General features: G+C 37.8%; 1 protein-coding gene across 1 annotated transcript in view; it reads right to left on the bottom strand.

The window, feature by feature from the left end:
• EPHA6 (EPH receptor A6) overlaps window positions 1-18,827 on the bottom strand; it is an 870,413-nt gene that overhangs the window by 666,646 nt on the left and 184,940 nt on the right. The window contains 1 exon segment of the mRNA XM_072721173.1: window positions 5,143-5,806. Coding sequence (XP_072577274.1) covers window positions 5,143-5,806 — 664 coding nt within the window.

Below are 18,827 nucleotides of genomic sequence, written 5' to 3'. Positions count from 1 at the left end.
TCAGAATGCCTAAGTATGATAGTTTTAATCATAAACTTATGAGATAAAATTAAAATAGTTACGAAAAATAAGTTGAGATTTGAGCCAAGAATAAAATATTGCTTACTGTATATAACAGAAACCTAAACTATTGTTTGGTTTTAAATTTTAGCATATCTGCTTAATGTAATATTTATGTCTATTTAAACCTGATTGATAGCAAGAACAAGAGAACTTTCCCCTTATATGCGCTAGAATTTGTATCTAGATATGCCTTAACAGTCTTATAGAGAAATGAATCACATGTCCAAACATCCAGTAGTACAACTTTTAGGATAAAATATAATGATAAATTATTTAAATGCAAACAAATATACAACAAATAAGTACAAATAAATATTCATAACATTGATAGTATGGGTAAATATAGTTTAATTCTATTTCACTAGAATTTATTGTATATTGTGTTTATTGTGTTCTTGTTATATAGCAGATCAAGAGTTCTCAAATCCATTCAAGTAAATTATCAAAATCTCTAAAACCTCGTCATATTTTTTATCATATCTTACATCAAAGTTCAGAAAAGTCCATATATTTTTCCATTATTCCCAGTTAGTTGGAATTTCAGAACAAATAGGTAGATACTGTTGTAAATTGTGTTCATATCAGATTCCAAAGAATAAGGAAGAACAAAATGAATGATGAATTCATTTGATGAAGAACTTAGTGCTCCTTGGAACTAGTGGATAGGCAGTGAGATAAGGAAATGAATGAGAAACAGGAAGAATGAAAAAATGGAGAAACAGAGGAGGGGATAGAAATAGGGAAGGAAAACACAAAGACCAGACTGAGAAATACTGAGGCTTTAGTTCTTGGTCTGGTATCAATTACTGAGTGGCCTCAGGGAATAAAATTCTGTTCTCAGTAATTTAGCATCCTGATTTATAAAATGAGGGAGAAAGATATTTTTAAAACTATTTTATATATTTATTTGAGAGAGAAAGAGAAAGCAAGTGAGAGAGCACAAGCAGGGGGAGGGAGAGGGAGAAGCAGGCTCCCTGCTGAGCAGGGAGCACATGGGGGCTCAATCCCAGAACCCCTGGGATCATGACCTGAGCTGAAGACAGATGCTCATCAACTGAGCCACCGAGGTGCCGCAGGTAAGATAATTCTTATGGCTTTTGAGATCTAAAGCAACTAGATCTCATCTACTGCAATCTTTTCTGAAGAAAACTTTACTATTTCACAGAAAGGAGAAGAAACAAAGCACTACAGAGCACTCTGTAGGTATATCAATAGTGTCCGCCTGTAAGTACAAGTAGAGCTTGGTTCTCTCAGTGCCTTATGATGACTCATATCAATAAAATTTTTACCCTGAATTACATATATGTTTTTAAAATACTCCTCCTTTATCTGACAGCCCTGGTGAAACAGACATATACATAATTTTATAAATAAGGAGGCTGAAAACAGATAAAGAAAAAGAAAAGAAAGAAAAGAAAGAAAAGAAAGAAAGAAAGAAAGAAAGAAAAAGAAAGAGGAGGGGGAAGATGGAGGGAAGGAAGGAAGGAAGAAATGGGACAACTCAGAGCACCCACCCAATAACCACAGAGATACAATCCAAGGTAGATGTGGGATGCAAAGCACACTCCCTGCCTTACTATAAGAGACCCTGACAACATCCGGCTGGATTTCAGACTCACAATGGACCAGGCACTGCTGTGTTCCCAGCCCTTAGGAAGGGGAGAATCTTTTACAATTACCCTGTCTGTATCCCATGTGTATGGTGTGTGTGAGGAACGATAACTTATCTGTTTAGTTCTTAGTTTTCCAGGTCAAGAGGGACTTGAGCTATGAGGCTTCATTTACATCCTGAGCTAATTTTAAATGGTACTCTTCTGGACGTCAACACAATGCATAATGGAATAAATGTTTGGGAAGATGTGGGATTTTGTGCCTGAAGGAGGGACTTGAATCATGAAAATCCAGAGTGGACTGTGGCATACTGTCACACTGGCAGCTCCCCCTAAACATACTTCCAGGAATTCACCCCCTTGTATAGTACCCCCTCATATACTCACTCTACCTGGCCATGTGGAAAACTCCCTCCTAAGGCAGCCACTGCACTATAAAAAAATCTTAGACCAGATTCTTAAATGACGAGACACCACATAGAAATAAACTCTGGAAGATGAGAGGCCATTCTGACATTCCAGCCTCACGGCTGAGTTCAGCTGCATTAGTGACCTTTGCTTACCCTAAAGCAAAAGAACTGCCCAGTTGAGCCCTGAGAAATCATAAATTGGTGTGGTTTTAAGCTAGTAAGTTTGGGTTATTTTATTTCAATAACAACAGATAAATAAAACATAAGATTCATTTATATTTATCTCTACTACCTACCAAGGTGATTAACAGATTAATAGGTACTCAAAAATGTTAAGAGCTCAACTAAATGAAATGTTCTAACAAAACAGACCAAAATAAATGATAGAAAGACACTGTTTTTTCTTCTTCAATTATATATATAATAATATATACATATTATATATACATACACACACATATACACACACATATCTCACATTATATATGTGACCATATGCTATTTGACATATGATTTTATTCATTTAAGTTCCAATCAATTGGCCATTTAGGTTACATGTAATTCAGAGATTTGGTTATGAAATAAGCTGTTGATGGATGATGATAGAATCTGATAAAAAATATTATCAAAGGAAATAAAGGAATAATACAAAATGTCAAAAGCAGACACTTAAGTGAGTACTCTGAAATGGAGACTGGTGGTAGTATAAAATACCTCTTTCTAAAAATGAGGTGTCTAACATTCACTCTGGCTTCCCCTGTGTTTGTAAACAGTAATTTATTGTATTCAATTGGAACTAAGCAGATTCACGTGTTTTTATTAGTTCTCCATATACTTTATCATGAGTTGACTAGTACCACTACATTATTTATGGATAAGGAAACTATGCTTTCAAAGCTAATAAGCCATAGATTTAGAATTCAAGCTTGATTCTTCCAATTTGTGCTATCCACTACAAGGAGATGATGAACATTTGTATTATATCCACTCTCTCATATTTCTAGAATCAAATAAATTAAAATAAAGATAACAAGCCATAAAATAGATGAGTCTACCAGTAGCTCTACATAAGCTGCTAATGATTACCGTTTGTCCAAAATCATCCTTACCCAACAAATACAAGAATTTTAAGGCATATAAATAAGAATGCAATTCAAGAGTAAACATACTAATTAAGAAAAAAATATAGCCATCAATAACTATCACTACCTCTTATTCCATGATTAATATCATAAAAATACAAATAGTTAATAAAAGCTAATCATACAAGTCCTGAGAATTATTCTTTGCATATTTTAAAAATCTTTATTATTTTTACCAATCAATGCCTAGCTTCTATCTAAATTAAACCATGTTAAAACTACACGGTTAAGTATGTGTAATGTTTTATCCTTAACTTTTATTATCCTCTTAATTACACTGATTATTCACATATATTAATTTTTCTTCAGTTTATTTTCCAGTGTGTAGATACATCCTATAAAACCCCCTCAAAGAATAATTTCTGACTATTCCATCCTAAATCCTTGTTAAGGGTGAATAAAATTTAGAATTCAATCTATTGATAAGCTTCAGAGAAACATCTTTTAAAAATCAGGGGAGGAAAGCTGGTTCATGCTTATAAAAACTATACCACATATAAGATATTAATACTTTTAAACAAACACAATCATCATTGGAAATTCTAGTGAAATCTTCAACATTCAAGAGCGCAAGTGTTTATAAATAGATAAGACCTTAAAAAATTCACATATATTTTCCATGACCCTTATATGTATACAAGCATGTTTTTTCTTGTTTATTCTCATCTTTTTTAAAGAACATGAATATATCACCAACAAAGAAGTAAATAAATTCAACATGGTGCTACAGAAAACAAACTTATAAATCAACTACCATTAAGAAGGAAATATCTGTATTATGTTACTATTTATCAAGCCATAATTTTATTTCTATATTTGTGTTTTGATTACAAGTCCCAATCCAAACACAAGTGATGTATATTATCTCTATCTAAAATTTGTAAATGTATAAATTGATTAGATTAATAAGCTTTCACAAAATGCATCACATATAAAGAAAAAATCTTCCATCTTAAAAATTATATTGTTATCATATCATTGTGAAAGAGATAGTTCTAAACTTAGTTAGCATTGTGTTGTATTAATATTTCCTAAAAAAATCATACACAAATACTACTATTACAACAACTAAAAGGTAATTTGTTACGTGGTGAGAAATTGTATTAAATAGTAGCAAAAGATAGGGGTGCCTGGGTGGCACAGTCTGTGAAGAGATCTACCCTTAGTTTCCTGATCTACTCTTAGTTTCCCGTCAGGTCAGGTCATTAGCTCAGGCTCCTAACTGTTTCCCCTCTCACTTTGCCCCTCCCTGCCAGGGCGTGCACGCATGCATGTGTGGGTGTGTGTGGGTGTGTGCACACGTGTGCACTCTCTCCCTCAAAAAATAAGTCTTAAAAATAGTAGCAAAAGATAAATTAAGCTCTGACATAGTCAGTATTCAATCACCAAACATATAACACCTGCATAAATTATCCTGTATGTTTTTGAAACATATATGTGGAATTCCTCACTTATTCAAATATAACTTTATCTTACCTAGGAACTATTCAATTACTACATTTCAACATGAAGGAGAATTATTTTCAAACTATCTTTAAATGCCACATTCTAAGTTATCAAACATGAAAGTTGAGCAAACATCCATTTTGAATCCCTTGTTTTTTGTTGCTGTTATTAATTTTGCTTTACTTTATAAAAGCTAGGTGAATACAGCCATTCATATGGCTTAACTACTTTATGAAGTCAATATGGAAGAATCGCTGGTCATGGTATAGAATTTATTTTACATGTTTATACACACTTCCTAGGAGAAAAAAATAATAAGAAACTATGTTATAGTTAATAATTTCTTCCACAATCAATTCTGCCAGTAATTTCATTTGAAAATGTATTACTTGAAAATGAATGTAAAACAAATTTGCCTCTTTAAAACATCATTTAAATGCATGATAAATTATTTGAGTGCATCTTTCTTACCGTGACAAGAACCATCGATTTCTTCATATCCTGTACTGCAGATACACCTTCCAAGAGGAACCAGCCAATCTCCATCAGCTCCACAATAGAGTTTAGGAGTATCGCGCTCTTCTGCACTCTTCACACAAGAGCCCCTTACTTCAACCAAAGAAGAAGAATCAACCCTTGGGATGGTGTCAGGAAACATAGCCAAGTTACGAACAGTGAAGGGGCACTTTTTGTAGAAAACACGAACTGAGACCAGGGCAATGCATGCCCCAATGTCTTGGAAAGCCAGATAAAATCCTTTCCTTTCTATAGGCCCCACCTCACGAATTTCTGTGTTAAGTTTCAGGATACGATCACCCAAATCCATCTGGGTAAAGCTTTCATCAGCAGCAATTGTGTCAATCTTTGTATATTGGCTTGGCTTGAATTTGATTCCATGGGACTCATCTGATTCCACATAATACAGATTAAATGTTTCTTTGCAAGTTCCCAAAACCCAGGGAATGCTGTTACAATCCCTCAATGTAAACTTCATTTCCACATAAATTTTCTGTGCTGCATCACGGGAGATCCAGTTTGTTCGAAGCCAGTTGTTTTGGTTTGGTTCCATTACATTGCAGACCTGGTACGTGTGAATGGGCCTATTGTGTTCATCCATTTCAGTGATAGCATCCCACTGCAAGAAGAAGAAAAAAATTAAATGATTGTAAAACAACAGTGGTTTAAAGAGATATGATTACTTCCAAAATTTTCTATTTTAGCAAAGAAATATAAATAGAAAGGATACAAATGAAGCAATGCAAAGCACCAAAGCAGCAGGATTTTAACCATGGACCTCTGGCTAAAAGTGTAGGTTCTGGACATACCAACTATCCTGGTATGAAGCTTGCTTTCCTACATATTAGATCAAGAGCTACTTAATTTCACCTCTTGTTTCCTAAACTGTAAAATGGTGCTAATAATAGTACATGTTTCCTATGGTTGTTACAAGGCATAAGTTACTTAATAGACGTAAAGCAATGTGAATAGTTCTTGGTACACAGTAAGAATGTAAAATAACATCCATTATATGATCACAATAAACAGACTGATGACAAATACACTGTGGTTACCCACCTGCCTTCATATCCAATTTGCCACAAATTGAGATATATTTAGCAGTATTCAATTAAATATTTACATATCTGACAGAAAACAGACATAAATAAGGCCACAGACTTATTCAAGAAATACTTATGAGGCACTATTCTAGACTCTGGGAATACAGCAGTGACTAGCTGAACCCTGCTTTTGTGAAGCTTAGAGTGAGGAGAGACAATAAAAATTGTAAATGAGTAAACTGAAAAATATGGTAGAAAATACAATGGGAAAAATTAAGGCAGGAAGATGGAAAAGAGGGTTGTGATTTTAAATAGGGTGCCCAGAAAAAGCCTTACTGAGATGGTGACATTTAAGCAATGTCGTGGCAGTGAGAGAGTGAATGAACCTTGCCAAGAGGAAACAGTTCAAATACCCTTACTCAGGAGTATAGAGATATATCTTAGGAACAGTATGAATGGGCACGAGAAGCACATAGGTAACAGGATAGAAAGAAAAAAGGACAAAAATAAGCATTTTAAAGCACTCTAGGGACGCCTGGGTGGCTCAGTGGTTGAGCGTCTGCCTTTGACTCAGGTATGATCCCAGGTCCTAGAATCGAGTCCCATGTCGGGTTCCCTGCAGCGAGCCTACTTCTCCCTCTGCCTGTGTGTCTCTCTCTGTGTCTCTCATGAATAAATAAATAAAATCTTAAAAAAAATAAAGCACTCTATAAGCATTTTAAGCATTTTAGCTTTTATCCTGAGCTTCATCATTGGATTATCTTCACTTCTACGTGTTGACATTGAGCATATTCCATTTATTTGCATTGAAAAATTCTGCTTATCCTTTTTTTTAAATTTTAATAAAAATCTTTAAGTATCGAAAGAAATTGGCATTGTCAGTATTTACACATCTAATACGGGTAATTCCAAATTATAATTTCAAAGTGTAATTGTATTTTATTTGCATAGTAATAGTGATAATTTTCAACAGATTTGAAAAAACATTCTGGTCAATTTATAGCCTTTTTGGGAAAACATGTTAGTCATCATAGTTTCTCATTTTTACCAAAGTAAAATGGAAATAATAAACTGTTTTCTATAGTGATTAAGTATTTTATTTCCTAATACCATACTTCAGTGATTTATAATAAGATTATTTAACACATCCTGTATGCAGTTTCTTACTTTCAATGGCTGTAGAGAGTCACTTAATCAAGACTGGTTGAATTTCAATTAGCGGTTTCAAATACAATGGCTACTTTCTTCAGTTTACAGGACAGTTATGACATCAACCACTTCCAATATCTACTGTATATTTCTATAGATTTATGTTGTCAAGCAACCTTAAAAACAATCTGCATCTAAAAATTTTTTTGTTTATAAGTTGCTAACTTGAAATTCAGAGCATATTTTCCAGGAGAAATACTAAGTTCCCTTGGAATTGTGGGTATAATCTTGCAAAACACCGCTGATAAACACAGTAGTTATCCAATAATCTCATGAAGATGCATGCAATTACCCGTCTCAATGTTTTCCATCTTAGTGATCACGGGTCTTATCTCTTACACTGAATTTAAGGCATACCAGCACTATCATAGCTCATTATAAATATAAGATTTTATTTATTTATTCATGAGAGACAGAGAGAGAGAGAGGCAGAGACACAGGCAGAGGGAGAAGCAGGCTCCTCACAGGGAGCCCGACATGTGACTTGATCCCGGGTCCCCAGGATCATGACCCGGACCTGGACCGAAGGCGGCGCTAATCAGCTGAGCCACCCGGGGTTGCCCATAGCTCATTTTAAAGGCAAATTAACCATTTAGAATATAAGCAGTGAAACAAGATGCAAATAATAAAGTCTATGAACTACCAAAATCAGTATCTAAAATTCTAAGGACTTAACCCATTAGAGCCTCTGAGGTACTCAGCTAAGGATTATTCCGTTTTTAGAAAATTTTCCTTTTTTTTTTTTATACGATTTTAGAGAATTTTCTAATCAGAACTGATCTTATTTCTCAGGAAATGTATGTAATTATGATCTAACTGCATCCTCTACTCTCCCATATTGAAGTACAGAGCTATATTCTCAATAAATTCTGTTTGAATAATTACATTTTAACATTGTCACACTATACCTCTTCATACCAATAAAAAGTATTAACCATGCTCATTACAATCAATTCTCCCAAAATGAGATTTAATTAAAATGTCAAAAATAGCCTCTTGTGATTAAAAAAAATCTGAAATCATTTCATATCTTTATTTAAAAATATGTTGGGTTTGGCAGAAAAATATTTATAAAGAAGGAAGGGTCAGGAATGGGAAAAATATACATTCACTGAACAAGGGTCATTTGAACCAAGGGATGAGGAAATGTCAAAATATACACAGAGAATGAGAAATGTGGTTCTTCTCCAAGATACTGCATAAAGATTCTAACAAAATGGTGCATCACTTTCTGGGTTAAATTTGTGATATCCAATGGTCTATGTAGTGTTTCTTCTCTCTTTAATTTTTAAAAGAGAAATCAGAATTAGATTTGGATACCAAAACAGTTAAAACAGATCAACATTTAGATTTATTTTGTCATATCCAAAAACACTGAAAGTCACTGAAATTAGATTTTTAAATTTGAATCTGGCTACTTAGAACAAGAATATAATATCAAAATTGGTATAAGATCTAAAAGACCACCTCTGTAGTCTAAAGGCTGCAGGAGTTACTCCCACTAGCTCATTCCCAACTCTTTACTCTGCCCTTCCTTGTCTCTCCCACAGAAAACCCAGTAAAGGCTCTGGCTCAGGCTTTCCCTTCCTTGACTACTGTCACTTGACCAAAACTTGTCACCTCCTCTGTGGCCCTGAGTGGCACAGGGTTATTTCTTTATTGAGTCCTGTGAATAGAGTAACCTTTGTTTTTCCAAGTCTAGTTCTTGTTTCCTCCAGGGGCTACGTGGACCTTCCCATAACATACCCAACATTAACCTTCTTAGAACAAATAGCTTGGGGGTCATGAGACGGTCTTTCTGACAACCCCTCAGAAGACAACCGATTCTTGCCTAACCAAAAGCTTTCCCTGAGCCAGACACTTTATGTGGCCAAGTTTTTTTCTATGCATCCCATATTAATTCATATATCTACTCCTTGGTCTAAAAAAAAAGATTCATAAAATGACCGTATAACAAGCTCTCTCTGTTCTATTCATCCAGGCAGTAAGAGCAGATACGGGTGTAAGATACTCTCCCACACAGAAGTATGTATTACAATAATTAAACAAAGATGGCATTAGATTGAGGCAGCTTTAATGCCTTTGCAAGACTACTTAAGCAAACTGAAACCTAAACTATGGTAAATTCCTATAAACGCTCCAACATTGGGAACCCTGGGTGGCGCAGCGGTTTAGCGCCTTCCTTTGGCCCAGGGCGCGATCCTGGAGACCCGGGATCGAATCCCACGTCGGGCTCCTGGTGCATGGAGCCTGCTTCTCTCTCTGCCTATATCTCTGCCTCTCTCTCTGTGACTATCATAAATAAATAAAAAATTAAAAAAAAAAAATAAATGCTCCAACGTTAAAAAAAAACAAAACCTATGTACAATCAATCACAAGAAGCCCAACCAGGCTTTCCCAAATAAGACACCCACTTAAACTATAATCAAATAATTTCCTTGCTTTGCTTGTACATCTGCTCTATAAAAGCCATTTCCCTAGCTCCTGTTTGTGGAGAGTGACCCCTAACCCCTATGGGTTTAACTCTGATTCAAATTGATGCTAATTCAAATACACTCTTAGAAATTTTAGTATGCCTCAGTTTACCTTTTAATACACATACAATTTGAGTTTTGCTCTACTGGGCTCTTTTCTACATTATTTGTGAGTTGTTTTATAATATTAGTATTTTAAGTCATATAAATAATATGAAAAAAATTAAGCAAGGAGTTAGGATATTTTGAGTTCAGTTCCTATTATATAAAAGCAAGTGGCTGGGCAGCCTGGGTGGCTCAGCAGTTTAGTGCCCCCTTCAGCCCAGGGTGTGATCCTGGAGATCTGAGATCGAGCCCCACATCGGGCTCACTGCATGGAGCCTGCTTCTCTGTCTGCCTGTGTCTCTGCCTCTCTCTCTCTCTCTCTGTCTCTCATGAATAAACAAATAAAATCTTAAAAAATAAATAAATAAAAGCAAGTAGCTGATAGAACTGACCAACTTAATCTCTCTTTTTTAAGATTTTATTTATTTATTTGAGAGAAGGAGCCTATGAACTCCTGGATGCATGCAAGTGCTGGGGAGGTGCAGAGGGAGAAGCAGGTTCCTGACTGAGCAGGGAGCCCCATGTACAGCATAGTATCAGGACCCAGGGATCATGACCTGAGCCGAAGGCAGACGCTAAACTGACTGACCCACCCAGGTATTTAGGCTTGACCAACTTAATTTCAATTGCAGAACTAAAGATGGTTTTGATTATTTCATTGTACAATTTCTCCAGTTACAAGTATTGTGTACATCTAAATATTTTACACTACAGAATGCTATGCGTGTGTTTGTTTTAAAGGAACTTTTACACCCTGGAAACACGTGGTACAGAATTAAAGTTACCAAAAGTTTGTGCATATGACTGAATGCTTTACGGCACCTAAGAATATTTCTCCACTGATGAATGTCTTAGGCAGCCCCATTTAAAGTGAATGCTTCTTAGAAGTGACAGGAAATCTAAAGAGCTATGAGCAGTACTTAATCCATTTATGCCTGAGGTTCTCTAAAAACTCGTCTCCACCCACACAGCGAGAATTTTTGTTACAATAGCAAACTAAAAAAATAGGCCAAAAAGCTGGATTCCTTTTGGGCATAGAAAATTAGAACAGGGAAATTAATTCTTAATGCAACCAGCAGTCATTGTGAATCAGATTTCTTTCTTTTTTCGGAGAACAAAATAAGGCAATCAAATAGTCTTTCTAGGCAAGAATATTCAAACAATTTGCTGGTAAATTGACCCAAACTTCTAAACTGCAGATGTAAATCTTTCAAATTTATACTTTCTTCTCTCTGAAAATCTTTGGAATTCATCAGGAATATAAACGTTTATTGCAAAAATAAATGTTAAAATTTTTTAATAAAAACAGTCTGTTTCTCAGCATAGAAAGGGCTGTTGGTAAGTGAATTATAATTTCAAATAGCAGTAATAAATTCTGATTACTTACTCAAAAACCACAGTTCAAGGAAACTTGTAGGAAAAAAACAGAATTACCTCATACTAACATGCTCATCTTTAATCTCCAGACTGAGAAAGGAGAGGGGGGAATCATATCCCCCTAGATAACTTAGGACCCTAGACAGCTTCAGGGCTGGTCTGCTTTATGGAAAAAAGAAAAAAATCAGTAAAAACCAAAGTTAAATATGCTGACAGTAGGGACGAGGGAAGTAAGCACTCTAATAACATTGAAGAATGAGATAGCTATAAAAAAAAATTGGGGGTTTCACCTTCAGCCTGTGTTTCCTAAATGAGTAAGTACTTATTTATATGCATGTGAAACTGTTTTTCTCCCTTCCCTTCTCTCTCTGCCTTTAAAAAAAATCACATACAATACCACTAGATATTCTAATATTAAAAATTAGTAAGTCTTAAATTTATTTTTGTCTCCATTTACAATAGATCACAGCTATAAACTAAAAGGAAAATAAACATGGTGAAAAATATTTTTTCTTCTATTTCTTTAAAATGTGCTTTTAATAAATATATAAAGAGAAGATATACAAAAAATAGAAAATAACAAAAAATCATTTGAGGAGGAGGGGCAAGATGGCGGGAGAGTAGGGTCCCCAAATCAACTGTCCCCACCAAATTACCTCGATAACCTTCAACTTATCCTGAAAATCTACGAATTCTGCCTGAGATTTAAAGAGAGACCAGCTGGAACGCTCCAGTGAGAAGTGTTCGCGCTTCTATCAGGTAGGAAGACGGGGAAAAAGAAATAAAGACACAAAAGGCCTCCGAGGGGGAGGGGCCCCGCGAGGAGCCGGGCTGAGGCCGGGGCGAGTGTCCCCAGGACAGGAGAGCCCCGTCCCGGAGGAGCAGGAGCTGCACCGACCTTCCCCGCGGAAAGGCCTCCCGGGGACTTGGAGCAGGATCCCCAGAAAGGCGGGGACACCCTCGGGCTCCGGGGACAGTAACAGGCACCTGCGCCCCGGGAGATGCGCCGAGCTCCCTAAGGGCTGCAGCGCTCGGCGGGACCGGAGCAGCTCGGAGGGGCTCGGGCGGCGGCTCCGCGGAGGGGGCTGTGGGGCTCCGGGAGCAGCTCAGCGGCGGCGGCTCGGGCGGAGGAAGAAGCTCCGCGCGGAGGGGGTGGCGCGGCTCCGGGAACAGCTCGGAGGGACTCGGACGGCGGCTCCGCGGAGGGGGCTGCGGGGCGGGAGCCGAATCCAACAGCGCAGGCTCCGAAGCACAGGGCGCCGGGACACAGCCCAGGATCCGACCTCCCCCAAGGACAGGCAGAGGCCGGGAGGGCCCAGGACGGCAAGGACGCTCCTGCCTGGAACTGAGCAGATCAGCGGCCCCGCCCCGGAGCCCCCAGGCCCTGCAGACGGAGAGCCCCGGAGCTACTGCGGGAGCTGACTCCAGGGTCCCAGAGCTGCCCCCGCCACTGTGGCTTCCTCCCGGGGCCTCACGGGGTGAACACCCCCCACTGAGCCCTGCACCAGGCAGGGGCAGAGCAGCTCCCCCAAGTGCTCACACCTGAAAATCAGCACAGCAGGCCCCTCCCCCAGAAGACCAGCGAGCGAGACGGACCAGTTCCAGGGGAAGTCAAGGGACTCAAAGTATACAGAATCGGAAGATACTCCCCCGTGTTTTGTTTGTTTTTGTTTTTTTTTGTTTTTGTTTTGTGCTTTTTTTTCTTTCTTTCTTCTTGATTACTGATTGCTTCCCCCACCCCACCCCGATTTTTTTCCCTTTCTTTCTTCTTCTTTCTCTTTTTCTTCTCTTTTCCCCCTTTTTTTTATTCTTTCTCTTTTTTCTTTTTCTCTTTTCTTTCCTTCTCTCTCTTTTTCTCCTTTTACCAATACAACTTGTTTTTGGCCACTCTGCACTGAGCAAAATGACTACAAGGAAAACCTCACCTCAAAAGAAAGAATCAGAAGCAGTCCTCTCTCCCACAGAGTTACAAAATCTGGATTACAATTCAATGTCAGAAATCCAATTCAGAAGCACTATTTTACAGCTACTGGTGCCTCTAGAAAAAACCATAAAGGACTCAAGAGACTTCATGACTGCAGAATTTAGATCCAATCAGGCAGAAATTAAAAATCAATTGAATGAGATGCAATCCAAGCTAGAAGTCCTAGCACTGAGGGTTAACGAGGTGGAAGAATGGGTGAGTGACATAGAAGACAAACTGATGGCAAAGAGGGAAACTGAGGAAAAAAGAGACAATTAAAAGACCATGAAGATAGATTAAGGGAAGTAAACAACAGCCTGAGGAAGAAGAACCTACATTTAATTGGGGTTCCCAAGGGCGCCGAAAGGGACAAAGGGTCAGAATATGTATTTGAACAAATCCTAGCTGAAAACTTTCCTAATCTGGGAAGGGAAACAGGCATTCAGATCCAGGAAATAGAGAGACCACCCCTAAAATCAATAAAAACCGTTCAACACCTCAACATTTAATAGTGAAGCTTGCAAATTCCAAAGATAAAGAGAAGATCCTTAAAGCAGCAAGAGACAAGAAATCCCTGACTTTTATGGGGAGGAGTATTAGGGTAACAGCAGACCTCTCCACAGAGACCTGGCAGGCCAGAAAGGGCTGGCAGGATATATTCAGGGTCCTAAATGAGAAGAACATGCAACCAAGAATACTTTATCCAGCAAGGCTCTCATTCAAAATGGAAGGAGAGATAAAGAGCTTCCAAGACAGGCAGGAACTGAAAGAATATGTGACCTCCAAACCAGCTCTGCAAGAAATTTTAATGGGGACTCTTAAAATTCCCCTTTAAAAAGAAGTTCAGTGGAACACTCCACAAAAACAAGGGCTGAATAGATATCATGGTGACACTAAACTCATATCTCTCAATAGTAACTCTGAATGTGAACAGGCTTAATGACCCCATCAAAAGGCGCAGGGTTTCAGACTGGATAAAAAAGCAGGACCCATCTATTTGCTGTCTACAAGAGACTCGTTTTAGACAGAAGGACACCTACAGCCTGAAAATAAAAGGTTGGAGAACCATTTACCATTCGAATGGTACTCAAAAGAAAGCAGGGGTAGCCATCCTTATATCAGATAAATTAAAATTTACCCCGAAGACTGTAGTGAGACATGAAGAGGGACACTATCTCATACTTAAAGGATCTATCTAACAAGAGGACTTAACAATCCCCAATATATATGCCCCAAATGTGGGAGCTGCCAAATATTTAAACAAATTAATAACCAAAGTGAAGAAATACTTAGATAATAATACACTTATACTTGGTGACTTCAATCTAGCTCTTTCTATACTCGATAGGTCTTCTAAGGACAACATCTCCAAAGAAATGAGGCTTTAAATGATACACTGGACCAGGTGGATTTCACAGATATCTACAGAACTTTACATCCAAACTCAACTGAATACACATTCTTCTCAAGTGCACATGGAAGTTTCTCCAGAATAGACCACATACTGGGTCACAAATTGGGTCTGAACCGATACCAAAAGATTGGGATTGTCCCCTGCATATTCTCAGACCATAATGCCTTGAAATTGGAACTAAATCACAACAGGAAGTTTGGAAGGACCTCAAACACGTGGAGGTTAAGGACCATCCTGCTAAAAGATGAAAGGGTCAACCAGGAAATTAAGGAAGAGTTAAAAAAAATTCATGGAAACTAATGAGATTGAAGATACAACTGCTCAAAATCTTTGGGATGCAGCAAAAGCAGTCCTAAGGGGGAAATACAACGCAATACAAGCATCCATTCAAAAAGTGGAAAGAACTCAAATACAAAAGCTAACCTTACACGTAAAGGAGGGGGAGAAAAAACAGCAAATAGATCCTACACCCAGCAGAAGAAGAGAGTTACCAAAGATTTGAGAACTCAACGAAATCGAGACCAGAAGAACTGTGAAACAGATCAACAGAACCAGGAGTTGGTTCTTTGAAAGAATTAATAAGATAGATAAACCATTAGCCAGCCTTATTAAAAAGAAGAGAGAGAAGACTCAAATTAATAAAATCATGAATGAGAAAGGAGAAATCACTACCAACACCAAGAAAATACAAACGATTTTAAAAACATACTATGAACAGCTAAATGCCAATAAACTAGGCAATCTAGAAGAAATGGACGCATTCCTGGAAAGCCACAAACTACCAAAACTGGAACAGGAAGAAATAGAAAACCTAAACAGGCCAATAACCAGGGAGGAAATTGAAGCAGTCATCAAAAACCTTCCAAGACCCAAAAGTCCAGGGCCAGATGGCTTCCCAGGGGAATTCTATCAAACGTTTAAAGAGAAACCATACCTATTCTACTAAGGCTGTTTGGAAAGATAGAAAGATATGGAGTACTTCCAATTTCGTTCTGTGAGGCCAGCATCACCTTAATTCCAAAACCAGACAAAGACCCCACCAAAAAGGAGAATTACAGACCAATATCCCTGATGAACATGGATGCAAAAATTCTCAACAAGATAGTAGCCAATAGGATCCAACAGTACATTAAGAAAACTATTCACCATGACCAAGTAGGATTTATCCCCGGGACACAAGGCTGGTCCAACACTCGTAAAACAATGTGATTCATCATATCAGCAAGAGAAAAACCAAGAACCATATGATCCTCTCATTAGATGCAGAGAAAGCATCTGACAAAATACAGCATCCATTCCTGATCAAAACTCTTCAGAGTGTCGGGATAGAGGGAACATTCCTCAACATCTTAAAAGCCATCTACGAAAAGCCCACAGCAAATATCATTCTCAATGGGGAAGCACTGGGAGCCTTTCCCCTAAGATCAGGAACAAGACAGGGATGTCCACTCTCACCACTGCTATTCAACATAGCACTGGAAGTCCTAGCCTCAGCCATCAGACAACAAAAAGACATTAAAGGCATTCAAATTGGCAAAGAAGAAGTCAAACTCTCCCTCTTCGCCGATGACATGATACTCTACTTAGAAAACCCAAAAGCCTCACCCCAAGATTGCTAGAACTCATATAGCAATTTGGGAGCGTGGCAGGATACAAAATCAATGCCCAGAAATCAGTGGCATTTCTATACACTAACAATGAGACTGAAGAAAGAGAAATTAAGGAGTCAATCCCATTTACAATTGCACCCAAAAGTATAAGATATCTAGGAATAAACCTATCCAAAGAGGTAAAGGATCTTTACCCTAAAAACTATAGAACACTTCTGAAAGAAATTGAGGAAGACACAAAGAGATGGAAAAATATTCCATGCTCATGGATTGGCACAATTAATATTGTGAAAATGTCAGTGTTACCCAGGGCAATTTACACGTTTAATGCAATCCCTATCAAAATACCATGGACTTTCTTCAGAGAGTTAGAACAAATTATTTTAAGATTTGTGTGGCATCAGAAAAGACTCCGAATAGCCAGGGGAATTTTTAAAAAGAAAACCATAGCTGGGGGCATCACAATGCCAGATTTCAGGTTGTACTACAAAGCTGTGGTCATCAAGACAGTGTGGTACTGGCACAAAAACTGACACATAGATCAATGGAACAGAATAGAGAACCCAGAAGTGGACCCTCAACTTTATGGTCAACTAATATTCGATAAAGGAGGAAAGACTATCCATTCGAAGAAAGACAGTCTCTTCAATAAATGGTGCTGGGAAAATTGGACATCCACATGCAGAAGAATGAAACTAGACCACTCTCTTTCACCATACACAAAGATAAACTCAAAATGGATGAAAGATCTAAATGTGAGACAAGATGCCCTCAAAATCCTAGAGGAGAACACAACACCCTTTTGAACTCAGCCACAGTAACTTCTTGCAAGATACATCCACGAAGGCAAAAGAAACAAAAGCAAAAATGAACTATTGGGACTTCATCAAGATAAGAAGCTTTTGCACAGCAAAGGATACAGTCAACAAAACTAAAAGACAACCTACAGAATGGGAGAAGATATTTGCAAATGACCTATCAGATAAAGGGCTAGTTTCCAAGATCTATAAAGAACTTCTTAAACTCAACACCAAAGAAACAAACAATCCAATCATGAAATGGGCAAAAGACATGAAGAGAAATCTCACAGAGGAAGACACAGACATGGCCAACATGCACATGAGAAAATGCTCTTCATCACTTGCCATCAGGGAAATACAAATCAAAACCACAATGAGATACCACCTCACACCAGTGAGAATGGGGAAAATTAACAAGGCAGGAAACCACAAATGTTTGAGAGGATGCAGAGAAAAGGGAACCCTCTTACACTGTTGGTGGGAATGTGAACTGGTGCAGCCACTCTGGAAAAGTGGGTGGAGGTTCCTCAAAGAGTCAAAAATAGACCTGCCCTACGACCCAGCAATTGCACTGCTGGGGATTTACCCCAAAGATTCAGATGCAATGAAACGCCGGGACACCTGCACCCCGATGTTTCTAGCAGCAATGTCCACAATAGCCAAACTGTGGAAGGAGCCTAGGTGTCCATCGAAAGATGAATGGATAAAGAAGATGTGGTTTATGCATACAATGGAATATTACTTAGCCATTAGAAACGACAAATACCATTTGCTTCAACGTGGATGGAACTGGAGGGTATTATGCTGAGTGAAGTAAGTCAATCGGAGAAGGACAAACATTGTATGGTCTCATTCATTTGGGGAATATAAATAATAGTGAAAGGGAATATAAGGGAAGGGAGAAGAAATGTGTGGGAAATATCAGAAAGGGAGACAGAACATAAAGACTCCTAACTCTGAGAAACGAACTAGGGGTGGTGGAAGCGGAGGAGGGCAGGGCGTGGGGGTGAATGGGTGACAGGCACTGAGGGGGGCACTTGAGGGGATGAGCACTGGGTGTTATTTTGTATGTTGGTAAATTGAACACCAATAAAAAATAAATTTATTAAAAAAATATCATTTCAAAGATATAGAGTCAAAAATGCAAAGGCCTTTTAAAGTTAGCTATCATTAATTAATTGATTAATTAATAAAGCAATGAGATAGCCTATTATTCAGACTTTTTCCAAAGGTAAAAAAAATAATCTAAAGATAGATTAAAGTAAAAAAAAAAACAAAATAAAATAATGATAAACCTATAATTCTTACTTTCATGTATGCCTCGTTACCAAGCATTTTGTAGTATGTGGCTGTAACTAATTATCTCAGGATTGAACTAAATTTAAATGAGAAAGGGATACAAGGGAAGAGAACCTTCAGCATCATTCTAAGAATGATAAAAATAGGAGAACTGAGAATGAAGAAAAGCTTTCATTTGGTAAAATGGCACATATTTGATTTGTTCCAAGCATTCTACTTCTTACCTTAGGTAATCCAAATAAACTAAAGTTGCTGAATGCACATAGGCATCTCATTATGTAATGTTGTCGTGGCTTAATTTTTAAATCATAAGCATCTAAAATTCTCAAAGAAAAGCTTGTTAAAG

This window comes from Vulpes vulpes, chromosome 1 (assembly GCF_048418805.1).
Source record: "Vulpes vulpes isolate BD-2025 chromosome 1, VulVul3, whole genome shotgun sequence".
Classification (NCBI taxonomy): Eukaryota; Metazoa; Chordata; class Mammalia; order Carnivora; family Canidae; genus Vulpes; species Vulpes vulpes.
The sequence above is the reverse complement of the archived record's forward strand: the minus strand, read 5'-3'. Positions and strand labels throughout refer to the sequence as shown.